At 46.0% G+C, this 27,000-nt stretch overlaps 3 protein-coding genes across 3 annotated transcripts; all 3 read right to left on the reverse strand.

Moving 5' to 3' along the window:
• Nucleotides 1–4,003: 4,003 nt before the first annotated feature.
• Nucleotides 4,004–11,125, reverse strand: LOC112466314. Its single transcript, XM_025034364.1, has 3 exons — nucleotides 11,038–11,125; nucleotides 10,190–10,397; nucleotides 4,004–9,626 (listed from the first exon to the last, which is right to left on the reverse strand). The coding sequence occupies exons 2-3, from the start codon at nucleotides 10,365–10,367 to the stop codon at nucleotides 9,352–9,354; spliced, it is 453 nt and encodes a 150-aa protein (XP_024890132.1). The 5' UTR covers nucleotides 10,368–10,397; nucleotides 11,038–11,125; the 3' UTR covers nucleotides 4,004–9,351.
• Nucleotides 11,126–12,521: 1,396 nt separating this feature from the next.
• LOC112466308 lies at nucleotides 12,522–23,126 on the reverse strand. The gene is made up of 2 exons (XM_025034350.1): nucleotides 22,672–23,126; nucleotides 12,522–17,750 (listed from the first exon to the last, which is right to left on the reverse strand). Exon 2 carries the CDS (start codon nucleotides 17,747–17,749, stop codon nucleotides 16,865–16,867), a length of 885 nt encoding a protein of 294 aa, XP_024890118.1. The 5' UTR covers nucleotide 17,750; nucleotides 22,672–23,126; the 3' UTR covers nucleotides 12,522–16,864.
• A 726-nt stretch (nucleotides 23,127–23,852) lies between these two features.
• On the reverse strand, nucleotides 23,853–26,870 carry LOC112466320 (dentin sialophosphoprotein-like). Its single transcript, XM_025034376.1, has 5 exons — nucleotides 25,031–26,870; nucleotides 24,759–24,944; nucleotides 24,475–24,659; nucleotides 24,272–24,381; nucleotides 23,853–24,186 (listed from the first exon to the last, which is right to left on the reverse strand). Exons 1-5 carry the CDS (start codon nucleotides 26,777–26,779, stop codon nucleotides 24,131–24,133), a joined length of 2,286 nt encoding a protein of 761 aa, XP_024890144.1. The 5' UTR covers nucleotides 26,780–26,870; the 3' UTR covers nucleotides 23,853–24,130.
• Nucleotides 26,871–27,000: the final 130 nt, after the last annotated feature.

Raw genomic sequence — 27,000 nt, forward strand, 5'->3', positions numbered from 1 at the left:
TGTTATTTAACTCAAGGCATTGGTTTAAATTTCATTCTTTAATATTTAATATAACAATGTAATGATGTGTTTGCGCACGATCGTGGTAAAGTTTATTAAATTTTAAGGGACGCGACTCTAGCTCTCTCCCGTATCGAAAGATTGATGTTCGAAATATTACGTGGTCGTTCCCACCGCGAGGGACTGCTTTGGTAGTCGAATGTGCGACGGTGATGGCGATTACTGGCAAACGTTGGTGGTGTCGGTGGCCTAGATATGTTCTCGGGGGGGCGATGACCTTTGTACCTCGATTATCGAACAACCGAAGGCAGCACGGGGTGTGCAGGTGCATACACCGCTGAAAAAACACGGCAAATTCCTTCTTCCTCTTTCCCTTGTAATCCGAGAGATTCAACCACCCCCCTGTTGACGCGCTAACGATAAGTACGATCTCGCGTGACCGCCGTTCACGAGGAAACGCGAGAAAATAAACAGAAAAACATGTTTCCTACGTCCCCCCGACCCTTCGTCTGATTTACGGCGGCTGAAGTGCGATTTTTTGTATGTGATTTAACGCGATTGAAATCGGGGGACACCCTCGAGGTCACGAGGACCGAACGGGAGATCCTCGATTTCAGAATTGAGGAATTACGCGGAATTACGCGGCGCGGGGTATACGCGCATAAAACAATCGGATATACGGCTGTTATCGCTTTAGAAGGGCGTAAAGTGGAACGCTGGCCTGATTCCCCGATGTCATGGTTGCAGCTCCACGTGCATCGTATATAATAGCGTAGGCCGAGTTATAGGCGCGCGCGAATGTGCAACTAGTATCGCCGCTATCTCGCTACCCTGGATTTCTGCCAGAATCTTCAGGGACTACAGAGGGAGCGGAGGAGGGGTGAGGGACGGAGGGGGCGGGGGGAGAAAAGGATATCCGGCGTCTTTGTAAATCCGTGCGATTCCGCATATCGCTCGATTTTACGCATGAGTCGTGTGCGTGCTTCGTTCCTCCTTTTTTTTCTTTTAAATGGACGCACGCGATTCGGATCGGCTCGCGAGGCAGGACTCGACGCCACGTCGAGGTGGTTCACCCTGATGGAAGGTACCAACTCGCGGGCTGTTCTACGTTGAGCAACGGCCGAGGCGCGGGTTGGATTTTATTTCAAATAAAAATTCGAGAGGGAAAACGATCGTTTTTCCGTCCCCGGCGACGATGATTCTCGCGATCGCGATAACGATTTCGCGGGTAACATCCTAATCGAGAGACCGAAGCGAGCTACCCCGAAAAAAAAACGGACGGGGGGGAGAGGGGGATTAATTTACGGCAACGACCTATACTTGTCGTGCATTGACTCGCCGCCCGCTCGCCTTGGGCCGCGCTCAGCTCGAGCCGTTGATATTCCGTTTGGCTGCGCTCCAGAAAAATATAGCTATAACAGTTTCCGATAATCGAGGTTACTGCACGCCATATGGACGCCGCGCCGCGCCGTACCGCGATTTCAATAGCCGAGGCTGGAACGCTTTTTAAGGGAATATACGAAAACGCAGCCCGGCCGCCCGCGCCGCAGCGGCGGGCGTCAATATTTGTCGACTGTCGCGGTCGTGACAGGTGACAAATATGTATTGCACTCGGGCGCATCCCCCGTGTGCATGCGTCTCGTTGATGTATTACCCGAGAGCTAGCCTGTACGCGACAGCTACGGCACACGAGATGCACTAAATCTCGCGTAGAAGGGGATTCTCGATGACTTTCCCCATTTTTGTTTTCATCGGTATTTTTGTTCCTTCCATATCTCTCGCGTTTTCTGCCTTAAAAGCAACGTATAAGCGCGTCGTGGATATACGTTCCACTAAAATCTCGGAAAATCGATAAATGGGTCACCATTGCACATTTAACATCCAAGGGGAAATTTCACGCTTCGCCGATAAGCGTTCCAGCCGCCGAACCAGGTGTTCTATATCGAGACCTCCGTCTAAGCTTAAAGGAGGCATTCTCCCTAAATTTTACGAAATAAAATCTCACACGCTGACCCTGATTTTATAAATAGTAAAAGTAGATTAATTCTACGTCGCATACGAATTGAAGGATAAACGTTAAACGTGAAACGTTAAAAGAGAACGGGAAGGCAGACGTGTCAGATCTATATGATAACTCCGATTGCCCCATATTTGTTCATCCTGAAGAAATGATGGACGAAGTCTCTCTCGCGAGCCGCATGCACGCGAATGTCTTCTCGAGCGTGAACTTTTCCTCGCATTAACTGTTTTCTCTCGCAGCTCAAACTTAATACGAAATCAAAGGAAGAGTCGCGCAATGCGTCATTAGCGATAGACTCGTAAATCTGTTGCGTATTTACCTTTTGATGTACGACCGCGTTGCAGAGGGCTCGAGAGAGTCAACGAATAAGCGACGTTCTATCGAATGAGCGACACGTTAAACGCGAGAAAGACCCGAGGACACATTTTGCAAATATTTACCCGCGGGGGGATGAAACCCCCCCGCTTCTCCGCACTCCCGTGTTTCACTTACTTCGTCCAGCTGAATCCAGGATCGCTCGTACGCAGGAATATGGCACCTCCTCCTCGGTTTCACGTCGCGTTTTCGTCGCGATATATCTTGCGCGAGGGATCGAAAGATAAGGAGCGAAGCTGAAGAACGAAGAGAGGAAGAGAGAGAGATAGAGAAAGAGAGGGAGACCGGGGGGAGAAAGAGAAAAAAGTAACGGGAGCACCGTAGAAGCGTCCAGCGTGTGAGGCGTTTTAGCGAAAAGCCGTTTCCGACGGGGTGGTGGTCCCGCGACTACTGAACCTCTTGGAGATTCTGGCGTACCCTGGTCGATAAAACCACCCCTCAGCCAGCCGCCCACCGGGCTAAAAGTATCGTCGCCCACCGACGACCATCTGGTGCGCGTTGCGCGGGCGCACGTGCATATACGTCGGTCCGTTTTGCGACGACGTGACCGACGTTTCCAAAACAAACCTTCCTATCCCCGAGCTCCGGCAGCCCCCCTGCTCCCTGTAACCCGCGGGAGAAAATCCCGATTCGCGAATCCGCGACTTGTGGATCCTTCCACGTTGCAATCGAAAACGTCATTCGTCCCAAATAACCGGGATCTTTTACTGTTAAATACATTAGTCGTATTATACTCAATATTCAATCACTTTAACCATTCCTATATAGGTCGTCACTGCTCCCACTCAAATTACGTCGTAAATTTGATCAAAACAATTCAATTAAACCAATAGAGTTAAAATAATATATTGTTTTGCGTTAAAACAATCGATATATATGGTATAATTAAAAATAACAAAATGTTATCTAACTCAAGGTATTGATTCAAATTTCATCCCTCAATATTTAACAGTGTAAATTCGTTGTGTCAAATTATACTCAATTTCAGTCAATTTTAACCATTCCTATAGCTCGTCGCTGTTCCTCTACTCAAATTATGTTGTTAATTTAATTAAAACAATGTTAACCCTCCGTCTATACGTGGGCCTACGGCGTGGGTCTGAGCCAAAATGGTATCTGTTGTACCTAACTGTAATACTTGCAAGCCCGCCAGAAAATGTTAAATAAACAATGTTTATCAAAATGACTATAAAATCGTCAACTATATAATGTAGACAGACGTTTTGTAAATTTTTTATAGATTTTTTAAATAGTTTAAAATAAAGAAAAATAGCGTCAAATGTGACAAATCCACGTATACACTCCCGAGGGTGCAAAAAAAAAACGTGTACAGACGAAGGGTTAATTTCACTAAACCAATGGAGTTAAAATAAAAAATTTCGACACACATGGTAATTAAAAATAACAAAATGTTATCCATAATTTACAATCAATTGACTTAAACTTCCTTTAATATTTAACAGTGGATCATGTTTCAAGCGATGGATCGTGGATCGCAGGGGGCAAGGATCGCGATATCGTGTCGACATCGCGTTTTATACCTGTGTTAAACAGCGCAAAGATTAGCGTAGAGATATACGCGACGCCGGTGATTCACAACGAGACCGCTTGCTGTTAGTGAAAACGTTTTATTAAACTCTGAAAGTTAAAATAGCGATAGAGTTGACTTCTGCTTACAGTTTTCTGTTTAATTGTAGAATCACATACATGGTTAATATCGCCCGTTTCTCGCCGCGCGGCGTGAACGACGGCCTGGCCGGATCTCGTTTGTTCGAAGCGATCGCTTCACGGCCGGATCGACGGGCGAGAAAACGAGATCGCGATCGCCGTCGATCGCGCCGAGATCACTCTCGCCGTTATTACGAGAGATTCGGGCAGAGTGTGGTGACGAAACTTTCATAATCGCCGTTCGGCCGCGCGAACGAAACGTTCATAGAGTTGCAGATATGGCTCTGCGCGTGTGTAACAGTATATAATTATAATTATAATTATAATTATATTATTTTATATATATAGGTATATATATATAGGAAGATAGAGTGTATACATATAATATTGTATAATAAGTTTATACAAAATCTGAAAGATCGTCTTCTGAAAAAAGCACTTTTTTTGCACCTCCGCCTTTGCGCGCACTCGCCTCTCTCATTCGTAATAATTGGTCGTCGATATAATGCGCGAATATATGCATACCACAAGTGTAGAAGAGACAGAGGGTTGTTGCTATCGTAGATTTACAAGAAGCCGCATACCTCTTCTCTAAGCTAGCGCTATTATTCTCTCGCGCGCGCGATGAGATGAGACAAATAAAAGGACGACGCATTTTTTATATACGCATATAAAAAATAATACAATTACGAATACATGTAAAAGAATGATGTATGATGTACACGACCCTTTGTATGTGTGTATTTATGTTTGTTCGTTTTGGAATTACTGTGTTGCAAGACTTCGAGCGACTTCGTTCCTCGACTCCCTTTGAAGAAGTCGGGGACAACTGCCGAAACGACGCTTGCCGTTTAGCAAAATTAGCAAAAAGGAAAAAAGAAAGCATATATTATATCCGCAGACGCGATGCAGGAAACAAGACGCAAGCGCGCTGGACCATCGCCGGATGATTTGTCTATCGCTTAATAGCACAATAATAATCTCGTTGTTCGTTCACTGACAACCGAACGATGAACTTTCGGGTTGGATTCGTTTTCCCTCGTGTCACGAATACGCACTTGACGTATCTCGTATATGTGTGAGCGCGCGCTTAAATTAATTAATAATCCCCGAGCAACGATAGTACCGTTTTTCTTTGTCTTCTTTTTGTCTTAGTACACATTCGCTACGATTGGCACCTATCATTCGGGCTCTTTAACGGAAAAGAGTAACGGAAACGTCAACGACCGGAACAACCAACAACGAGGACTTAGTATATGTATTTATGAATATACATATATATATATATATACGTATGCATATATGTATATATATTATATGTTTACGTGTGAGGAGAGAACTTTTCTAAATGAATAATATGAACCTGTGTTCTACGCGCTCTAAATATACAGCTACTTTCGAGATACGGTTATCGCCAGTTTGCACGAAGCGCTATGTACACGCTAACGTTCTTAAGTATTTCGTCTAATAGGGGACATGTTACACAACACGCGCCAACGTATAGGAAAAGAAAAGAGGAACGATACTTAATAATATGCTTAATAGTGCGATGAGCAATGCGTGGAAAGCGTGTTAGGTGACAGGCTTATGTCCATTTTTACTAATGCGGATTCACTTTTTAATCTCGGTATGACTTTTTGTCTTTTTTCTAATTCCTAAAACTGAAAAGAGATAAAAAGTAAGTTAAACCGAGATTTAAAGTTAATCTGCATTGGTAAAAATAAACATTAGTGATCGCGATCCGCAAATTGTTGGCGGAGTGATCTTTCTCTTTCTATATACTCCGTTTCCTTAAATAAACCCCGACAACGTTTATACGCCACGTGTCCCGCAAAATTTTTCGAAATGCGCCAACATTTTTTCTTTCTCTCTCGTATAATGCAAGCAGACTTTTGTTACGAGGGCAATTACAGCGATCTCATGAGCGTCGAGTGTAAATTAGGCAGTGTGCTGACCGATGAAAATTTTGTGTGTATGTGTGTGTGTAATTTGTAATAAAATAACTGTACCCTATATATATGATCCAAAATATGGTACATAGTCTAATGCTTTGTTATTTTTCATTTTTCAATAGTGAATTATTACATAAATTCAATAATTAAGTATTATCGATTTGAAACAATTTTTATTTAGCTCCACGAAAAGCTCTTTTGATAATAAGAACTACTTGTGTCCGATTTGAGACGGTTCTCTTGTAACGTTTTAACGTTTCTCTTGTAACAATTAATAAAATTTTAAATTCGAGCGCTGTTAATCAATAAGTCCAGTAGCCTATTTTTAAACTGTGCGTGAACGCGCATTTTACGTCAAAGTTGCTTGAAATTCTTATCTCGCATCCCCATAATTGTCGTTTTTTTCTATCTCGACGAAGTAAAAAAACTTTGATTGTTTCGAAAAGATATGAAAACTTTCTGAATCTTCAGTAAGCCACATTGTGGGTACAGTTATCTTATTATTTCACTGCGAAATAAAACGTGTGGAGGTCAGGTTGTCACGAAAGCTAAATGTTGCGTGGCTTTTACGCGACGTTATCTCGCGTAACTGATTAATGACTACCGCAAATTTTCGCAAGTTTACACTTTACAGCTCGTCTCACTATATTTACATCCGTCGCTAGACAGATGCGCTATTTTATTTTAGGACTGATTGCACCAACGACAGTTTTACTGCTCCATATAACGGCGGCTAATTAAACTCTCTATTTTCGGTTATATATTACAGATGGAATCTGGATATCTAAAGACGGGGCCTCTAACATCCAGCTAGAGATAGTCAACTAAAATCGCAACGCGTTAGTGCAACAGACCGACCGCTAATGCTAGATTTATATATAATGCGTATATATATCGTACTCGTGTGTGCGTGCGTGTTTGCCATATGCGTATGTATATAATGTGCATATCTATGATATTCTCGTCTACTTCTGACATTACTGATGACTAAATGACTGCCAGTGAATGAGAGAACATAGGAAGTGCAATGCGATCGCGAGATCCCGCGATATCTCGCTGCGCGTGGACATCGGGATCGTCCTAATATTGTACGCCAGTTTTGTAAAACATTCTCGTAATTGTTAGTACAACAGCGTTTTCTTTTTTTTTTTTTTAATTTCAAACGCGATAACTTTAAGTGGACCCCAATAGACGAACGTGTATCCGCGCGCCGAGAATTATTCCCGTGTGAGAAACGTACGTTTAATAAATATAATGCATCGAACCCTGATCACGTCCCGTGTGAAATCGGCGTGACAAATAATCGCGCGTAAGAGGAGCGGGCGATCGGCACCGGCGATACCGATTCCCGCGTCTTCGGATGAATTTTTGTACCGAGTGTCGAACGAACACAAACGATCTGGATCAATTCGACGATCGAACGAGGCTTTCTCCGCGCGCAGGCACATACTCTCATTAAATGTCTCGCTTATAGGTATAAATATATATCGAGTGTAAAAAGACAATGTACATGTACTCTTTGTTTTTATGCAAAAGACACGCGCCTTCCTGTGTCGCGCGCTTCGTGGACGCGCGAATCTGCGAAGATCGTTAGGTAACAGCCGTGACTATTTCGTTCCCGATATTCGCTAAGACCTTTCTGGAAGAAGTAAACATCGAGGTTTTTGCTAATTAGTGCGCGAGGGTGCTGGAAAAACCTTATCGCTAATTAAGTTATTAATGTATCGACATCGACGTGTTTCCTTCTCTACGATCGCGCCTCCCTCTATGTCATTTCCGTTATCCCCCCCCCTCGCCCCCTTTCGACTATCCTCCCTCTAAATCGAATTCTATATAAATTGTGTTATCTCTACGAGGTTCTTCGTCGGGAATATCGAAGATAAAGCGACGCGCGTACGAGATCAATCGCGTAGATTCCCACAACGTTTTCTCCCATACACCGATTTCCCGCGCGTATTTTTCCGAGTGAAATAAATACGACTTGTATATAGAGTGGTGCGTTATCGGCAATAAAACCCGGAAAGGGGTACTCTATACATGAAAAGGATACATAAAGAACACAAAATCATATCATATATGAAGCTTCTGTTTTCTGAAGAAAATAAAACTGAAAGATAAGAAAGTCAATAACGTCCGTTTGTAAGTTAACTTCCGATTCAACGCAGCTAATTCAAGCGTGAATATAAATATATTTGAGAGAATAACATTTTTCTATATTTTTTATCAATTTTAAGCAAGATTATTAAATTATTTCATTCAGTAGCGTTGAATAATTTGTGTCGAAAGTTGTTCGAGTTTCGAAGTGACAAGAGATAGTAATTATCTGATCAACAGGAATCTTTTATGGAAGTTTTTTTTTACGTTTTTCAACTCTCTCTATCGTTTCTTTTTACAAAATTTTTATAAAATTGCCACTCCGTTTCGGTTTCTCGGCCAGTAACGAACCACTCTGTACCAATCGGTAGATTGAACGTCTCTTCTACGAAATTTCTCTACTAGAAGTCTTGTGATAAAAGAATGTCGTTAGATATATCGAATCCTCGGTACATCAGGTAGAAAAGTGCACTTGCCTCGGCATATACATTTGCAACGTAAATTAGTTATGTTGTTATATATTATATGTATATAGATACCAATGTACGTAACTAGGATTTCGCCGATATTTCGCCAAAACCTGATTAGCAGTTTTCCTTGTTACAAAAAGAATGTCAAAAGTCAAAATCTCATAGACTCGTCCCGATAATATAAACCTCTCGCTCTATACCTCCGATAAAGAAAATGTTGTTTCTGTTTTTCTTACGAGAAGAAACATATCCCGCGGATCTCTTTCTCTCTTTCCCTCTCTCTCTCTCTCTCTTTTTGTTTTTTTAGTCGCGATAGAAAACCACTCTGTACTCTCATATCTATACACATTGGCATATGTACAGGATATATACAGGATATCCTAGACGTCGGCGCTTTCTCTCGGGGGCTAAATAATCGCTATCTATATACGATCGTTCGTTCTTGTCATTAATAATTTATCGCACCTATCCTCCTATCTCGACGTCAAGCCGATTATCATCTCTCTTACGTTTAACAGTTTCACCCCCATTCGCGGAGAATGCGCCGCGTTCTGGGAAATTCCGCATATACTTCAAGATGTTACGAAAGAATGGCGATGTTCTCCCTTCCGAAGAAATTCAACCCAGCCTCAACGTCCCTGCCTTCCCCCTTTGTCTCTCGCTCGAGAGTGACTCTCTTATCGGATTCGACTTTCGCGCGAACGAGATTTCTAAACCCCCCCCCCCCCCCATTTCTCCATTCCGCCCTATTCTCTTTTCGTTCGTTTGTATTTTAGGCCTCTTCGGAATGCGAGCCCTGAGAACTACGTTTCTTCTTGTGGTTGTTGTGATGATAATGCTGATGATGGTGATGGAACTCCCGATGCTGCTGCACGAGAGCATCGGTCTCCGGCTGGCTCTGATGGCCCACGAGAAGGTCCAGGGTGCCCTTAGGTACGGCGGGTGCCTGCTCGCTCACCGGCGGTGGAATCGGCGTCGCAACCGGCGACTCGGCCGGAAGCGGCATGCAGTGTAACACGTAACATCTCACGCCCGCCAGGATGAAGCCTGAAAACAATAACGACGACAATTAGAAGCGTATATATCGTTGGTCGACCCGTCGAGATCCCACCAAGCGCAAACGAATCGAGTGCTGACGAGCACGCGCGCGTCACCGATGCGCCGATCGATCGAGCGGCGCTTATAATCCGTTATTTCAGTTATTTGACGTCCCACAATCGGTTATTAACGAGCGTCTCGATAAGCTTTCTAAAGGAGAAATCAATTCACTGGTCGAAAAATCTGCGTTTATTTAAGAGCCTCCTGCTCTCCCCATAAACAAACATATTTCGCTTAATCGAAATCGATTTAATCTCGATTTATTATTACAGGCCTGCGCGCGTAAATAAATAAACAATTTAGTAAGTTTGTTCACGAAACAAGCAATGTTTGTACGGCTCGGGAGAATCAACGCGACGTTTAATTCCCTCGCCGATACACGACGATGGAAAACGGCGTTTGTAACGCCGTTAAGCCTTTTCGTTCCGTAAGAGCGTGCCTTATGGAGCACGACGTCAAGATAGAAGCTAAAGATAAAAGAAGGTTTTTTTTCCATATATAAGAAGACTCACCCATTATAATTAGGGCAGCGCCTGCTATGAGTAACGCCAACCTGTGGTTGGTGGTCGTTGCACCCGGGACGAGTTGGACGAGACCGACCACGAGCACCACCGCGCCCAACAACAGGCACACCACCACGGCGTGTAGCCCGGATATCTGCGGGCAACGATCTTCGTTTCCTTTCGACATCGACGCTTACTCTCGCCGCCGTTTCCGGCCCTTACATCATACACATATCTATATATACTCTACTCTCGGAAAACTAATATCAAAACCGAGCACGTAGCGGAAAGCACTTTCCACCCCGCGCATCTTGACCTCCATACATGCAGCGACGTCCACACATATCATGGACAGTAATATATGTAAAGATTTAAATTGAGACCCTTGATTAACACGTATCGCAAGCTAATGATGATTTTTAAAACAAAGTTACAATATTAAATCTTATTGTCATTGTAAAAAAGAAAAAAACCGATATGAAACTGATTCTGTAAGCTCCTCTTATTGTACATGTAAATTAAGAAACTCTAATTGTTAAATTCATAGTCAAATTATATTCAATTTGATTGTGAGTCATTTCTAACTATTTTCATAGGTCGCCACTGCTCCTACTCAACTTGTCGTTGACTTAACTCAAGCACTCAAGTTAAAATAATATTGTTTTGCTTTAAAATAATAAATTTCGGCATACATGATAGTTAAGAATAACAAAATGTTATCTAACTCTCAAGGTATTAGCTTAAATTTCGTTCTCCAATATTTAACAATGTAATTGTTAAACGTCAAGCACATATAGTTCCTTGAACGGTGACTTTATCTATGTCGAACGGCGTATATTGTTACAATTAACTGTTACCTTGCCACATAAATAGAGCTCGGGCAAGGGGTCCAGATTGTGCGGACTAGGGGTGGGCGGCGAGCCCGTAAGGGGTGGCAACCACTGCCCTCCCAAATAGAGCTGACTCGGCCGCTTCAGCCTTTTTTCTTGCCTCCTACGCTCGTGGCGGACGGCCACCGCTGGCATAGCACCAATCATCCTGATCAAACAAAAAGCCAACACTCTTTATGTATAACCGTTCTCGCGGGGAAGGAAATATCCGAGGAAATATCGTGGCAATTACATTATCGAGTTCCGTAAACATGACTTACCGGAATTAACTGACAGGACGCTGTATCTAATAGATACTGTCTATTAACGAAGTAACGTTTTAATCGAATTTAATATCGGTTTTTCGGTTATTACTAAAATTGCACACGCGAATACATTTATTAATTTATCTATTTCGTACCTATTATTTAAGATCTCTCTCTCTCTCTCTCTCTCTCTCTCTCTTTCTCTTTCTCGTGAACGGAATGGCTTAAAGAAGATATTTGCGCATTTCATCCTTTCGAGATAATTTAATTCGCGCAAGGTAGAAACACGTATGCGGTATTCAATAAGTGCTAGTAATGCGAATAAAAATATAAGATAAGAATACCTTGACGTATCTTTCTGCTTCAGAAAAATTATTCCAACAAGATCTGCAAATAATTCGACATCGAATTATTCCTTAAACAGCGAAATTTAGAGACACTACAAATTTACGTTTCATCTCTCTTTCGCGAGAACGTGGTCTGGAGAAATAATCAAATTAATCTCACTCTGTTACTAATTTTTGCCAATTTCATCGTTGTCTCGGAACTATTTCGAGAACACAGTTATTGCGCGAATCACCAAAATATCCCCGAACCTCGCTATCGGCAGCGTCGAGTTATTTCTTGCGCGCCGACGGCGAGGTTTTCAATAACAAAAAAAAAAGAACAACAACACACACAACAAGCGTTATGAGAATAAACGCTTTTTGGTGGCGTCCTGCAGCCTGACACCGGTTACTTTTGCGCCAAACGCGCTATGAACTTTGGTGACCCCGGTTGACCTCGGGCCGGTCGATACGTCATTGCATCCGCCCTCCGGCCCGCAGTCGATGCAGCGAGGTTCCAGGAGGCCGTTCCGGGTAGAAAAAGAAAGAACAAGAACAACGACTATTCAAGTTACGAAGTCTCGACGACGACGACGGCTCTGCTGACTCTGCAGCGTTCCGCTTAACGAGACGAAACGGCAACTTCGACGCGCGTCCTCGCCCGGGGTAAAACTAATCGGCGAGATTCTTTCTCCACCCCGATTCGGAAACATCAATATGCACGAGACAATTCGAACGTACGACTGGGGGTCCGGAGCGAATAAAACCTCATGATAAATGGATAGAGTTATACGGTTGATAATGAATACGTAATTCGATTCGTCGGATGGAATGGCGGGGAGATTTTCTGTAACGTAGAAGAACAATCATTCGTTAAAAATGGAGCGTTTCATAAATATTTATTCTCGAAAAATTCGTGCATCAAGTTGTATATAAGTGGTACAATAGAGAAATCGCAATAAGAAAGGTTTTTTTTTAAACTTCTATGGTAAAATTAACTACTGTAATAGTCGCAAAAAACAGCAGCGATGTAATAATAATAATTTTTACAATAAGTATAGTAATTACAACAACGGTTTTCCCTCTGTCGTATAACGACTCGACGGTCTTCGTGGCTTGGCTTCCTCCTTTCCGCGGGGCGGACCGAACGAACGGGGATGGGAGATAGCGGCATCGATTCGGTAACGAGATATACGATATAAACCGTATCCCTCCTGTCCGTCCCCCTATAATTCCAATCCCTTTCCGAGCAAATGTATTCTCGCGCGTCGTAGTAAATCTTGCGATAAATATAGTAATATCGCTAAATCGCTCCGCAAACAGATATACGCCCGTCGTTTTTCGCCTTACACCGTAACACCACCGTATACACCGCGTTTTCCGTTCGCGTGTCAATTACCATCGTGTCGATTGAACGTTCAACGTCAAAACGCGAATGAATAGAAGCGGAATGTCGTTTTCTTCCTTCGATCCGCTCTCTCCACAATTCGTATATTCAAGTTTTCGGCAGGAGTTTAGAGGTGCGGGGAAAGGATTCGTCGAGATATATCTAGGAACAGGAAATTTGTTCGCCAAGTGAGCATTTCGGTTTTCGTTTCGTGCTATTGTATAAGCAACGGCAATACTTTCATCGTCGGAACTCCCGTTTCCGATATCGTCCACGTTCCTCTCGCGGAAGCGGGGAAACGGCGGTCCTTCGTTATCCTTAGCTACGGCTAATCGGCAGGATCATTCGCGGCGTCGTTTAAAGACGCTCCGAGAGAGTCGCTTTGCAAAACTGATAATCAACGCGACGGCAATTAAAATCCATTTACGTTTACACGCACGGTGTCCCATTCTCAATTCGAAGTTTTTTCCCCTGCAGAAATGTCGGAGCGATAATTCTCGAGTTATTTTTAGTTATAATTAGCGACCGAAAAAAAAAGAAAGATTCTCTTCAGCAAGTCCAAAGTTCAGAAAGCGAAATTTAATTTACGAGAAAGAGAGGGTTACATTTTTAACTTGGAGGAAGTTTAATAGAATCCTAAATCGATACGCTTAGGTGCGTAGAACGCTGAAGATTGAAAAGCTAAGTGATCTTTTGCGACACTTTTCGAGAAAATGTCGAGGAGAGGTCGGTTCCTTCGACCAATCGAGGAATTCGTCGTTGAAAAATAACACGCGGCACACAAGTGGGACACCCTGTGCAAGTCAAGACCTATAGCTCTAAAAGTGTTTCTCTCTAAAAAAAACTCTGATAAGTATGCGGACGCGAAACGAACACGGCAATCAGATAATTCTATAGGTGGACTTGTCTTTTCCAAAGATGACCTCCCCTACGTGTCGAAATCGATACACGGCTTATGCACTTGTTTAAATATTAAAAGTTTTGCAACCGATAAGCACGCGCGCGACGCTATATACGTAGAGTAATAAATTGTACCACTTATTTTGAGGACGTTCGTGTATCTGTATCGTTCAAGCGGGACGTAACCGCCTGGAGAAGCAGACGTTCCTCCAGGCGGATAGGTTCCGCTTGACAGGGAGATTCGTGTGCTCTGTAAATCTATCATGGTAAACAACGAAATTACAATCGAGATAGTACACGAGGAAATATAGTCTTTAGTTTTCAAGAAGACGTATATACTCTTAGACTTTAATTTTGAGAGAGAGACTTACACGCTATATATATATATACGTATATATGTATGTATTTGTATGTATATTGTAAGATTAGTTCGCAATTTCAGCCTTTTAGTCGAGAAAAAACGAACGGACGCGGAGAACCCAGGGACCGAAAACGAAAAGCTATATACTTTTCCGACGTAACGGAGAAAGCACACGCGATCACAGAGATTCGGGGGGTAAACAATTTAATCAATCATCTATACATTCGCACGCGCGTCCAGTCGTTCGCACACAGGTACGAGGGGTGTGTGTGTAGGGGAGGGTAAAGAAGGGGACGAGGAATCAGACGGGTGCTCGTACTCGAGGCGAGATTATCGCCAAAGGAATACCGGAGTGCACATTACCAAAGGCACTTTTGCACGACGTTTAACTCGGAGCCGATTTAAGGGCGAATCCTGGGACTCGGGACACCGAGAGCGATCTGGTCTGATCTGAGAACACGGTCTCTCATCCGGATTCGATCTCCCTCTTCCAGCGAGTCTTTTTTCCATGACTCTTGATGGAGCAATTTCCCAATTTGCCCCAATTTATCCCAATTTGCTCCCAATGTTAATTACGCGCCCCAACCGGCCCCGATTTAATCGTAATGAATTTCGCCCTTTCTATTCGCGCCTGTCACCCCCTCACGGTCTGTCTATATATCTATTTCTCTCTATATATCCCTTTCGCCACAATCTTCCACGCATGTGCTCTCTCTCTCTCTCTCTCTCTCTCTCTCTCTCTCTCTCTCTTTCTTGCATTCTTAAATTTGCAAAAGGCGTAAAAAATTGTAATTACGTACAATTAAATACACAGTGGAAACGTTCCGTTAATTAATAAATAATCGGAGCGCCACGCGATGGCGATAAAAACAGCACGCATTGCATAATTACGCGGCATGCATGCATGGGTCGTATATAGTGATATACTGTAATGTATATACGGAGCACACACCCACACACGCGCGCACAATACCGCTCGAAAGAAGCTTTTAGCTTTTCAATAAATTCATCTGACATGTAAGACGTGTATAAGACGATTAACTTCTCTTCTTAGGATCACAGAACAGTAGCGCCCGAGCATAACGATATTTCATTTTGAAGAGAGATTTCCGGGAACGCGAACGAATAGCGACCGCGGCGCGGTTCTCCATCGTGCGATTATTGCCTTCGCCAATTCAAGTCGAGTGGTATGGATTCACACACGTAACACGCGCGCACACACGCGGACACATCCCTAAGAGAGAATTGCGCGCGCGCGACCTCGTTCACCGCCCCCGGCGGATCTCGCCGACTAAAGCTAGTACGATGTGTTTTACGTGTAAATAAATGCTTAATATATTATAAAAAGGAATATAGCACATTACAAATTATCGGCTAGCTTAACAATACTGCTGCGCCAACAGTCGCTGGACGAATAGTTGCACGTCTTCCTGGCGTACACGCTGAAATTCGCCGTGCATATGCGCGTATATGCACGTCAATCGTATTTTTTCGAAGTTAGAGAGAGTATAGTCCTATATATATTAGCGCTAAGATATATCGAAATCAAATTTCGGAATGTCGTCGTACGCTATTCTTCCTCTAGAGACCTTATTTTCGATTCGCATCGCACGTTAATGCATAAACTCTTTCAGCCTCCGACGTACAGCTGTATGCGCGATATTAAATGTAACGATATATGAGTAAATAATTTTCTCCATCTTTTTAATGAAATCAACCGCTTCGAACGGTGTTCAATTAATGATTAAAGTAAAGAAATATACTCTGATTGCATTTTTATGAAGAATAAATGTAATTTAAATCGACATGTATATCTCTCTTTAAATGTCTCGATATTCAGAAACTAGGGAATGAGAGAATCGAAACAAAGCAAGTAAAAAGTGCATAGAGGATTACCGTAATACACGCCGTCGCTTGTATGCCTAATAGATTTTCCTTTTAAGTAGAAACGATTATTTTTAATCGGGTTATTTATCGAGTACTTCCCAATATATATATATATATATATAGAATAACACCAAAGTCGTTTCGCAAAGTTGTGCCTCATTCTACGATATAATCTTCACGGCTAGTCTTCTTGGTCCTTGAATTCGATTCTTCGGTTCCCTACCTTGTCAAACGTGTTGTACGAATGTACGTTTAGTGTTTGTGATTATGTGTGTATGATTATCGAAAGTTTCGCTTCTCAAGCTTCCCTCGAGTTTCCCCCCCTCGGAAGAAACGACCGGATATCGCGACGCGCGTTTCGGCTCGCAAATACCGAGGATCGTCGCGGAAAAGTCGCTGCTTGATTTGCGCGGAAATTTCGTCTTTCCGAAGTCCGTGCTGGTTTAGACTATCTTGCAGCTTCGCCTCGCTTCGCTCTTCTTCGTGTTGCGTTTCCTCGCAATTTCGTTGCCCGTTGTACGATCCAGGGGACACGGGAATGTATACGTCGACAATGGAAATTCACTCCCAAGAATCGGTCGGAAGACGCCATAGATAAAATGGCTGGATGAAAAAGCGGGCTTTGTCGCACCGTCGCGTTATCCGCTTGTCGCGTCGCTCCCTTTCATCTCTCTCGAGCCTATATCGTCTAGATCTTGGAGACGTAAGGCCGGTGAACCTGCTGCGGGTTCCCGTTCTGCTTCGAGTATCGCGCGTTCTGCAGCAGCTCCCGGGTCTCGCTGGGCGAGCCCGGGCTGAGGCTGTTGGTGGTCGAGGTTTCGACGCGGTCGCTGATAATCTCCTCCTCGGTGATCTGCTCGAGATAGAGCGCCGATTGGACCGCCGACTGATTGTCACCGTTGATCGCGGCCTGCGGCGTATACGCCGGCGGCGGGCTCCGTCGCGGCGAGCCGCCGCTTCCGTTCACCTTGTCGTCGTCCTTAATCTCGAGGGAGGTGTCCGACGACTCCTGCTTCATCTGCTTCGCCCGTCTGCCGTGGCGGGTGGTCAGCCCACCGGTCTCCACGTCTCGCTCCAATCGGTGGCCGGATCGCGATCTGGTGAGCTGCCGTTGAACGTACTCCTCGAGATCGTCCTCCTCCTTCTTGGCGATGACGCGATTCAGGACGATGAGAAAGACGCCGACGATGATCGCGAACAGGCCGACGGCGACGAGCTCGTTCCACCAGCCGCCGGATGACTTGGTGCCCCAGTGAGCGAGGTCGCCCGGCAGCAGACCGCTCACCAACAGAAAACCCCCCAGCACCAGGAACACCACGCCGATGTGCAGCATCCCGATCGAGGTGACCACCTTCGTGTCCAGCATAGCCTGGCCGGACGCACGCCCGCCGGCATGCGCGCTCTTGTGATGCCTGCCATGGTGGTCCAGCGATCCGGTCGAGGCCCTAGGCGACGTCAGGCCGCTTTCGCCCGATTGCGCGCTATAACGACGTTCGCGCGCGCGACGCTGCTCGTCCCGGCGCATTCGCTGACGCTTGATGGCCAGCGCCGAGTGTAATCCAACCGCGTGCATCCTGCAACACCGCAAAGACAACCCTTTGGCTCAGTCAATCCCGCTAGTCAGTCTCTCCCCCGCGGCGAATTTCAACCCCCGTTTCGCGTCGTCGCGAGATCGTTTCTTTCGCTTTCTTTCTTCTTTTTCTCTCCGACAATTCGTTATCAACGAGAAGCACACGTCACCCCGGCCGGCTCGGCCGGTGGCGCGGGACGATCTCGCGACGTCGCGATCTAATCGATCGAAAAAGCCAAGAGGGAAAGAAAAATGCCAGAATCAGTCCCATCGTGAAATTACGTTATTGTGAAGCACGCGAGGTGTCGATAAAGCGGTCTACGTGCCTGCTCGCTCGCGAGCAATGTGGCCGAACAACTGAATACGCGCAATCGCGTATATACATATACTACGGCAATTAATCAATCAATCGACACCACTACTTCGCAGCCAACGCGAGCGAAGGAATAATCGCGCTGGGGGGGACTTGAAGATGCGTTTCTAATTGCCTCTAATTGCATTCTCATTTAGCTCCCGACATTTAGCCCCCTCCCGCACCTCCCTCCGCCCTCCCCCCGCGTACCGCTCTGGCAAACTCGTCTCAGCACTGACTAATTGGCTACCTCTAAATTCATCTAAATGCCTACAGGATCTATTTACAGGGTTTTACAGGATGCACTGCGATGGAATCACGCGTGTCAAAGCGATCGGCGATGGCTTGTGGACGCGCGCGCGCGCGCATTTTCGGTCTTCTGCGAAATAATATCTTCGACTCTCGTCGACGCGCGTATCTCGTCTCTTTAAGGGCTGCCGACCGGCCCTCCTCTCGTTTTGCGTTATCCGCCCTCTCCGTTCGGTCGGAAAGAGCCGTTCGTATGTATATCGCAAGCTCGTCAATATATACATATATCCAATGATACGTGATATGAGCTTGTAAGCAAATAGCTCGCCGTTTCTTCTACCTTTCTACCTTTCGTTAGATATTTCATAACTACTTCTCTCCGTGTTCCCTATATCCTTTCGTTTTTCCAGGTTGTCGGCGAGAGTTAAGCCCTCCTATTTTAACGAACTATTTTGAGAAAGAATGGTTTTGTCGCCACCAGAGACGTAGCTGCGTACATAATTCATATGCGAAACGAACCATTCAGCGGAGAAAAAGCAATTTTCTAGTTGTTCCTATTTCAAGAACTAAGGAAGTGTAGGATAATAGTTTGATAGATCGTCGCATCGAAGCCACGGATATTCGCGCGATCCATAAAATGAGGCACTCCGTTTAATGAAGCAAACGGAGGTAACTTTGCAAAATTATGTTCCTTCCCTGCTGTGCACATGTCCTTAAAAAAAATATTTAAAAAAAAGACGTATTTTTTTTACCTGACGCGATACGACTCGGTCACTTTCTCGTTCCCCTTCGAGTTTTCACGATCACCGGCAAAAGTACCAACGGCGGAAAGTCGAGCGTTTCTCGCGGGATTCAGCGGCGAAAAGCGAAAAAGTCGACGAGAAGGAGACGCGTATATACGTGATCGGCATCCAGACGACGGAAAACTTTTACGTCGCACGGGACAAAACTTGGCACCGTGTCGAAGGGTACTCGGAGTCGATCCGAGGGTACTTCATACGTTCGATACTTCGAGCTGCATTTCGGTGGTGTTACTTCGCTCTTTTTTTTTTTATTTTCTCCTCCTCCGAGCCGCTCCCTCACGCGTAAAAATGCACGCGAGAGGCATCGCGAAATGCCTACACGTCTCATGTCGTATGCGTTGCTTTATTTATACGCGTAATGAGACACACGTTCCTCGTAAAAGGGCATGTCGCGCGGTAATCGGATACTCTTTGTGGGACGCGATGCCCCCCCGCTGTGCCCTTTGGCACCGACATCCGGCTCGCAAGACTGAGGATACGAGGCGGGAAGGAATCATCGGGATAAAAGCGGTCTTTCCGGCCGAGAAGCCGAGAAGCCCCCCCGTTATTTCGCGTCGCTTTACGAGACGCTCGTTCGCCGTTTCGTTGTCGGCGAAATCCAACTCCTCGTCTTCAGCCTCTTTCGCGACGCGCGCGGCAACTTTAGACGCAGCTCCCGTTTATTGAAACGAGGGATCGATATCGACGAGGAGCGGTGGGATCGATGCGGGGTCGGGCCGCGGGATCCCGCGTCCCCTCGTGTATCACGGGGAAAAATCTCAAGGATGACTCCGCGGATGCTCCTTCGTTTTACGATCACAATGCGCGGCGCCGCGAAAGCGTTTCCTGCCCCACGATCAATAAAACCATCCCCCACACCCCTTGCAGAACGCAAACGCGAAGTACACACGAGGACACGAGATAGTGGCGGTGTGCACTATGTACACCGTGTGAGCCACGCATGTGTGCTGCGAGAAAGCCCACGCCACGAGAAACAACGCTTCGCAACCCTACCTGTCCTACCTCACCCCTCTCTCCGTCACCCGCTTCAGAAAAAAAGGTGAAAATTAAGGCGAGGTTAATTTCCCGCGACGAATCGACCGGGTTTTTTTTGGGCGACACGCAAAAGTGGGATGGAGGAACGTCGCAGGAGAAAAGAATAGCGAAGAAGGAGGAGCAGAAGGAGGAGGAGGAGGAGGAAAGGAGAGAAAATGTATTTATCGTTCCGCAAGAAAGGCTGACGGAACAACGAGAGTCGCGCAAAGTGCTGGACAAATATATTGATACAATGTTAAGAGTAAAGTAAACCGAGGGGGAAGGGGGACTCTGGCCGACGGGGCGCCAGTTAAGTAGCGAATTAAGCACCCTGCACTCTCGAATTGTCGCGGAAAGTTTCGCGGGAACGAGGTAGTGCCCCCCGCGCGTATCTGATTCACAGCCACGCAGATGAAACCGGAATATTACATTAATGGGAAGGCGACACTTTTCCCCATCGATCCCTCGGAGACCCTCGCGTAAAAACGCTTCATGACTAACACTCCCCGGCGTTCTAATTACGCACGCTTTCGCATCGCGTTCGCCATCCATTAGCGCCCCTCGTCTAACGTTTCGCAATTTCGTAACTCTTTCGAGGGAAAGAGGTAAAATCGTGTGTGAGAGAGAGAGAAAGAAAGAAAAAAAGAGAGAGAGAGAGAGAGAGAGAGGGAGAGAGAGAGAGAGAGAGAGAGAGAGAGAGAGAGAGAGACATGTCAACTGGTCGTTTTCCTTTTTTCATCACGCGACTCAACGCTGATGACGGCTCGCCCATTTCGGGGCCTGCCATTTCAGGCGAAATTATCGCGGACGCCCATATTTCGCCCGTCCCGCTTTTATTGTCGTCGCGTCTGGCGCCCCGCCAAACGCGCGGAGCAGTTGGCTTGGCTGCCGTTTTGCGAGCGAGCCGCGGTCTAGACTTGTCGAAACTCGGCGGGATTTATAACGCAAACATTAGGCACGCGAGACAGCAAGCACGCGGAGAACGCGTTCCCGTTTGTTTGTTTCGTTTACATCCGCAGGACCGCGATTTATAATTCGCGAGCCAGCGGGTCGCGCGTCCTTGCCAAAACGGATAAACGACTCTCGAACGTGACGCATATTCGCGGAACGCGTATCCGGGACGCCGAGACGTCGGGGCAAGGATGATTCGACGTACCCCTCGTTCGATCGCGAATAAACGTCGCTGGAGTCACGCGCTTCGCCACGCACAACAACAGCCCATTCCGCAGTCATCGACCGATACGTGTTTACGTTTCGCGCAAAAAGTCGCGCGCTCATCGGAAAATCCGCCGGGCTCTTTCAACCCACCCGCGGGGTTATTTTTCTTGGCAAAATAAAAAAAAACAGGCTGTCTGCCAAGACCAGAAGACCGGCCGCTTCCTCCTCCAACGTGAAAAAGGGGAGAGACCGCGCGTCTCTCCGATAACGATGCGAAAATAAATGTCCGAGATCCACGACGAGAACGAATAATTCTAACATTTAAAGACATCTTTAAGACGTCTTTATGACACGATGATGTAAAAGATTTTGGATATGGGGGGAAGGAGGGAGGGGGAGGGCCGCGCAAAGTCGGTCATCGGATCATTTCCGTTCCTACGGTGTCGAACAGGTAACCTGTTGCCAGACACGAACACATCTACGTGTAATAATGCCGGGCGAAACGGTGTGCGGCCGTCCGCGCGCGATCGATGATAAAACTGTACGAGCTCAACGAGCTGCTGCTGCTGCTGCAGGCTGCTGTTGCTGGTGTTGCTGCTGAGCTGCTCGGCAGAGCGGAACCGCTAAATGACGATTAGGGGGCTCGTCGGACGCGAATTCGCGCGGAAAATTTTCCTCAAACGGCGAAACGGACGGCGGACGTCGGGCTCGCGTTCAGGGGAGGGGGGGGGGGGAGAGAGGAAGACCCCCGTCGCAGCACACCGCTATAAATATCGCGTAACGCGGGGGAAGAAAAGAAAAAGGGGAGAACGGATGGGGAAGGTCGGACGACGGTGGATGGAGCGCGAAAAAGAGAATTGCGTATGCCGCTGAAACGCGGCCGCGTCTACGCCATAAGGGGATTAAAATACCGCCGCGGCCGCGGCCGCGGCGCCCACCGCGTGCGCGAATCGTCCCGCCCGATTCCATCATCCTCTCCGCATCTCTCGGAATAGACTTTTCGCGAGATGGACGTGACGCGCGAGAGCGATTCGCGAAATTTATGTGACGCGCGCGCGGTTCTCCTGTATGTTTTGGGAACGGAATGGGACCGCGTATACCCTCGACCGACGCGAGCGTTTATTTATTTTGCGCGCTTGCTTTCAGCCCCGTCGATCGCGAGGGAGAGAAGAAGGACGCGCGTGACGCGTCTCTCCTCGCGCGTACGCGCGCGCTGCGCCTTTCGCAGCGAAATTGAATAATGAAAATAAAGAGAGAGAGAGAGAGAGAGAGAAAAAAAAAGAAAAGAAGCTTCGGCGAGAGAGAAGTCTCTGCGAGATCGAAGCGAGTTGCGGAAAAGCGAAGTTTACCTGACTGTCGGCGGAGCTCTGGCTCTCCTCCTGCGAAGAAAAACGGGCGAGTCCGTCCGCGCCGCCGATGACGCCTCACGCCATGAAACTTCCCTCCCGATGGCGAAGCGTCCCTCCCCCTTGAATTAGAAAATCGCTGCGGGACTGCCGCTCCGCTTCTTCGCCTCCTCCCCCGCCGCCGTTTTTCCTTCTTTCCCTTCCGCGCGAGAAGGCCCTCGCGGAAATCGTTACATCTTCCACGGGGAACCGCGCTCTTCCCTCAACGTCGCCAGGGTTGTCGGCAACGCGCGGCGACTACCCTCGCGCTCTCCCGTTCCGTTTCCTTCTACCCTTCGCGTCGTCGCCACCCTTCTCTCTGCGAGGTATGAATTTTCGCGCGCGCACCCGCCGTTGCCGCCGCGAGAGACCGTGGACGAGTGAAGCGGGCCTCCAATGTTGTACTAAATACGAGCGTGCGAGCCGGAGGACACGCCTCTGCCCGGTATGGCGCAGACTCGGGTTCCGCGCTCTGCTCTGCTCTGCGGAACGGCGAACGGAAACACCCGCAGGGGGCCCTCGACTCCGCCGAGAATACTCGATACGCGCTGATGCGCGCAAGTCATCCGCGCTCGGCTCTAGACGTAATCCTCCGAAGTGTGTCATCATGAAGCGGGATCGCGGATACTCGTAATGAGGACAAACGGCCGGAGCGATCGAGAGATTTTTCTCCCTTTAAATCGCAACGGCCGAATAACGATAGACGGTCTGCGAGAAGGTGGACTGGATACCTCGTACGTGACAATTCAAACGACGCGGCGCGGGGGATGACGCAAGGGAGGCAGCAATTCGTACAGCACCACGATTCAACATAAAATGAGCAGCATTCTTTATTAGAGAGAGGATTATCCTCATAATTAATCTCCCGACAATAAAATAAATTTATCGTCTGTATATTTTGCTTTGGCGTAATAAATCTTCATTTTGGCTTCAATAAATCGAAAATAGGAAGCGATATATATATTGGATATAAACGTATCACAGATAAGTGTCATGTATCAGTCAAGAGAAATGCGATAGTAAAGTAAAATGTACCAATGCCGGGACGCTCAAGACCTATGTCCGAACACCTTTATCATTTTAGTTTTTAAATAAGTATAACGAGTTAAAATCAGTAAAAACATAATGCGAGAAAAATATTTTTATCTTGGATTCTCTTTGATTTTAATTCGCGTTATAGACTTATTTAAGGATTAAAACGATAAAAATGTCCAGACATAGGTACGTGTCCAGGGATTGGTACCTTGATATAAAATAAATTGATCAGAAGAACTAGGCACTAGTGCGCTTCTTGAAGGCAGGAGTAGCTAACGCGAGCCGCTTCAAATGATATAATCCGTCATACTCCGCGCGTGTACATTCCGCTTTCTCGCAGTGAAATTGACGGTGTCGCTTAATCAACGTCGTAAGGCACTCTGTCTCGTCATCGCCACGGCTTCCGTACGGCTCCCGTGCTCGTGCTTCTCCTGATACCCTGATCTGCAATACAAAAATATATCTGCCTTTAAATTCACCCGTTTACAGGAAATTAAGCACGTAACCAAAGTATATGCAGAAAGCTTACGCAATGGATTTGGCGACATAAGTCGGTCTCTCATATCCGAGGCCCACGTTTGACACCTAGACCTAACGGGGTTCCTTTTGACGACCAACGGTCGGTGGTACTTCGCCATTCTAAAAAAACAATAACAAAAACACAATTGTCAATATAATATATACAATATAAAATAGACGGAACGCAACAATGAAAAAAGGAGCTACGCTTACGTGGACTCGAATTCCTTCAGATTCTTTCTGGCTAAAGTCTTCTGAGTAGCGAACGAGTACGATCGAGCAGAAGTCGGGCGTTCCGCTCGAGACTCCTTGATTTCGCGATCCTGCGCGATTACTTTCATTCTTTTCGTCGGCGACTGGGCGAATAATTCCACTATATTCATGGACGCCGCATCACACTTGAAAACGATAAATCGTCTTATTATTATGCGACCGAAAATCTCTGAATACAAGCAGTAAAATAATTTTATAAGTTAAGGAACAAGCGTGTAATTTACCTGCAACTGGAGACGATGAAGGAAATCCACCTCCGCCGAGTTTAAGGGCGCGTCAACGTGTAACTTAAGCATACATTGCAACGCCTCCTTATATATCTTTTTCAACGTGATAACGCGCTCGGTCCGCATTAATCTACGCACTAAGTAACCACGTGTGTAAGCGTTGATGATATTCACCGCCCGTACCTACACAGTAACATAATTTTAATGAGTTTCTCAACAACGAAACATTGAAATACGTTAAAAAAATAATAAATTTTAAAAGTACTCACGTGTTTATCAAGATATGCCGTGGTGTCCAGCACCGGTACATGCGTGGTATTGCTATCTAAGGGAAATAACTGCCGACTCACGTTGGAATTCCTACATACAATAAGATCGCGCGACTCGCAACTGCTGCTGTCGTCATTATCGTTATTATTGATATTGTTGTTGTTGTTATTATTATTATACGCGGTATCGCATAAACTCACTTTTCTCGTAAAGTCAAAATCGAGAGCCGGAGAATTGTCCGCGGTAAAGGACTGATGTTTAAGCAGGTATAAATTTCTCGGAGAGAGGTAATCCAACGGACATACGATCACTCGATTCGCCAACGGTAATTTAACATTACGATGCGCTTCCATCGGTATATTGCCGGGAGAATTTATGTTCGACTGCTGCCTTGCCTCGTTGCTCGACAACGATCGATTCGAGGTAGCGTTCGATGCGTTCGCTTGACGCGGACTTCCGGAGGCACACTTTCGTATCTCGGCCAACAAGAGCATCTGTTGCTTCTGGAATTCCGCTTGCAGCAGCGATTGCTCTTTCTGCTGACGATATATCAGCTCCATCATCTGCTTCTTGTGCATCTCCTCGATCTCTTTGTAGACCATCAAGAGCTTATCCGGCGTGGAAGACTTCGTTTTGACATTTGAATCGCGATGTTTTGTGATACTTTCTTTTTTACTACACTGCTTTTCATCTACGCGAGACAACTGAATTTTAGGACTATTCGTATCTTCTGCGCACTCTCTACTCGACAAATTTGATACGCTGGTGTCACTGTTCCTCTCTGATTTGTCTAAGGAACTTTGCTTCTTAAAATCTGCATTAGATCTACGATTATGTTTAGTTGGCGTGGCGTCCGATCTACACGCATTTTCAACGATTATCCCTTTAGTAGAACTAGTAGATTTGATTTCTTGACGTGATTCTGTCGAACTATCGGATTCTCTATGCTGAAGAGTTGATTTTTTTGCTGTACCTTCTGATTTACTTAAAGCTTCAACACCTTCTGCCACAAATTGTTTATTTTCCCACTCCACCTTAGGCTGCGCAATGTTCCACTGTTTTCGTTGCGATACATCAGTGGTACGTGTGGGAACGTAGTTTTCGTCAGATAATTCTGTATGCATGTGAGCGAGCAACATGGGACTGGGTGTATCCAATACGTAAGAACCTTGACGTGACAATTTAGGTGGATCTTCAGTTTCTTTGGAAACCCCTATGGAAGAAGAGGTATCTTCCTCATCGTTACTTAACGTTATGGGAACTATGTCCAGCGTTCTGGGTACCTCGGGCTTCCAACTCTCTGCTAACGTCACATCTTCGTCTGGCGTCGCCACCTCTATAGCATCGATACATTTATTATGATCAGTCACAGCAGCTATAGGTTTTGAATCGTTAACAGTGTTGTTCGTTAAACAAACTTGAAATTGCGAATGCTGTACGTCCGATATGGGGGACTGGATATCGTGATCATCTCCAGTTTCGCCAGCATCTTGCGGCTTGACAATGGTCGTTTTGGAATGCGAGTCGCTGTTGTTGGTGTCGATGCTGGTAGCGACGTCACGGCTGGACACGTCGCTGTCCGAACTGTATCTGATACTCCTTATTTCATCTACTGGCTCTGTTATGTCAGCCTGCACGTATTTATCTCGAATGACGCGTTTAACGAGCCGTCTATCCCTCAGGTTCTCCTCCACTTTGACCGCCAGAGACCTGTAACGTCTCATTTCCTCCTTGAGGGTGTCGGTCATCTGAAAACGGCGTAATATTAACATAAAGCGATTCTGTACAACAGAAATAATAAGGTTGCGGTCCACTTGACGCTACAAATGCTTTGGAGCGTTTTTCTTCTCGTTCTTTCTTCATTGAAAGAAAAGAGAAGAGGAATGCTTCGAAGCATTTGGAGCGTCAAGTGGACCGCAGCCTAAATCAGCGTTGGTTAACGAGTAGGTACTTACTAGCGGTGGGAGAA

The sequence above is a fragment of the Temnothorax curvispinosus genome, unplaced genomic scaffold (assembly GCF_003070985.1).
Source record: "Temnothorax curvispinosus isolate PA1 unplaced genomic scaffold, ASM307098v1 QBEX01001541.1, whole genome shotgun sequence".
Taxonomy (NCBI): Eukaryota; Metazoa; Arthropoda; class Insecta; order Hymenoptera; family Formicidae; genus Temnothorax; species Temnothorax curvispinosus.

What these genes read in the sequence shown, in the direction of transcription:
- LOC112466314 (XM_025034364.1), bottom strand. Translation starts at nt 10,367, where the DNA reads ATGTCGAAAGGAAACGAAGATCGTTGCCCGCAGATATCCGGGCTACAC. An exon ending in CGCTGCCCTAATTATAATGG is followed by an intron (nt 9,627 to 10,189) that starts GTGAGTCTTCTT and finishes TATTGTTTTCAG; the next exon opens with GCTTCATCCTGGCGGGCGTG.
- LOC112466308 (XM_025034350.1), bottom strand. Translation starts at nt 17,749, where the DNA reads ATGCACGCGGTTGGATTACACTCGGCGCTGGCCATCAAGCGTCAGCGA.
- LOC112466320 (XM_025034376.1), bottom strand. Translation starts at nt 26,779, where the DNA reads ATGACCGACACCCTCAAGGAGGAAATGAGACGTTACAGGTCTCTGGCG. An exon ending in TTCATCGTCTCCAGTTGCAG is followed by an intron (nt 24,660 to 24,758) that starts GTAAATTACACG and finishes ATCGTTTTCAAG; the next exon opens with TGTGATGCGGCGTCCATGAA. An exon ending in CTGAAGGAATTCGAGTCCAC is followed by an intron (nt 24,382 to 24,474) that starts GTAAGCGTAGCT and finishes TTGTTTTTTTAG; the next exon opens with AATGGCGAAGTACCACCGAC.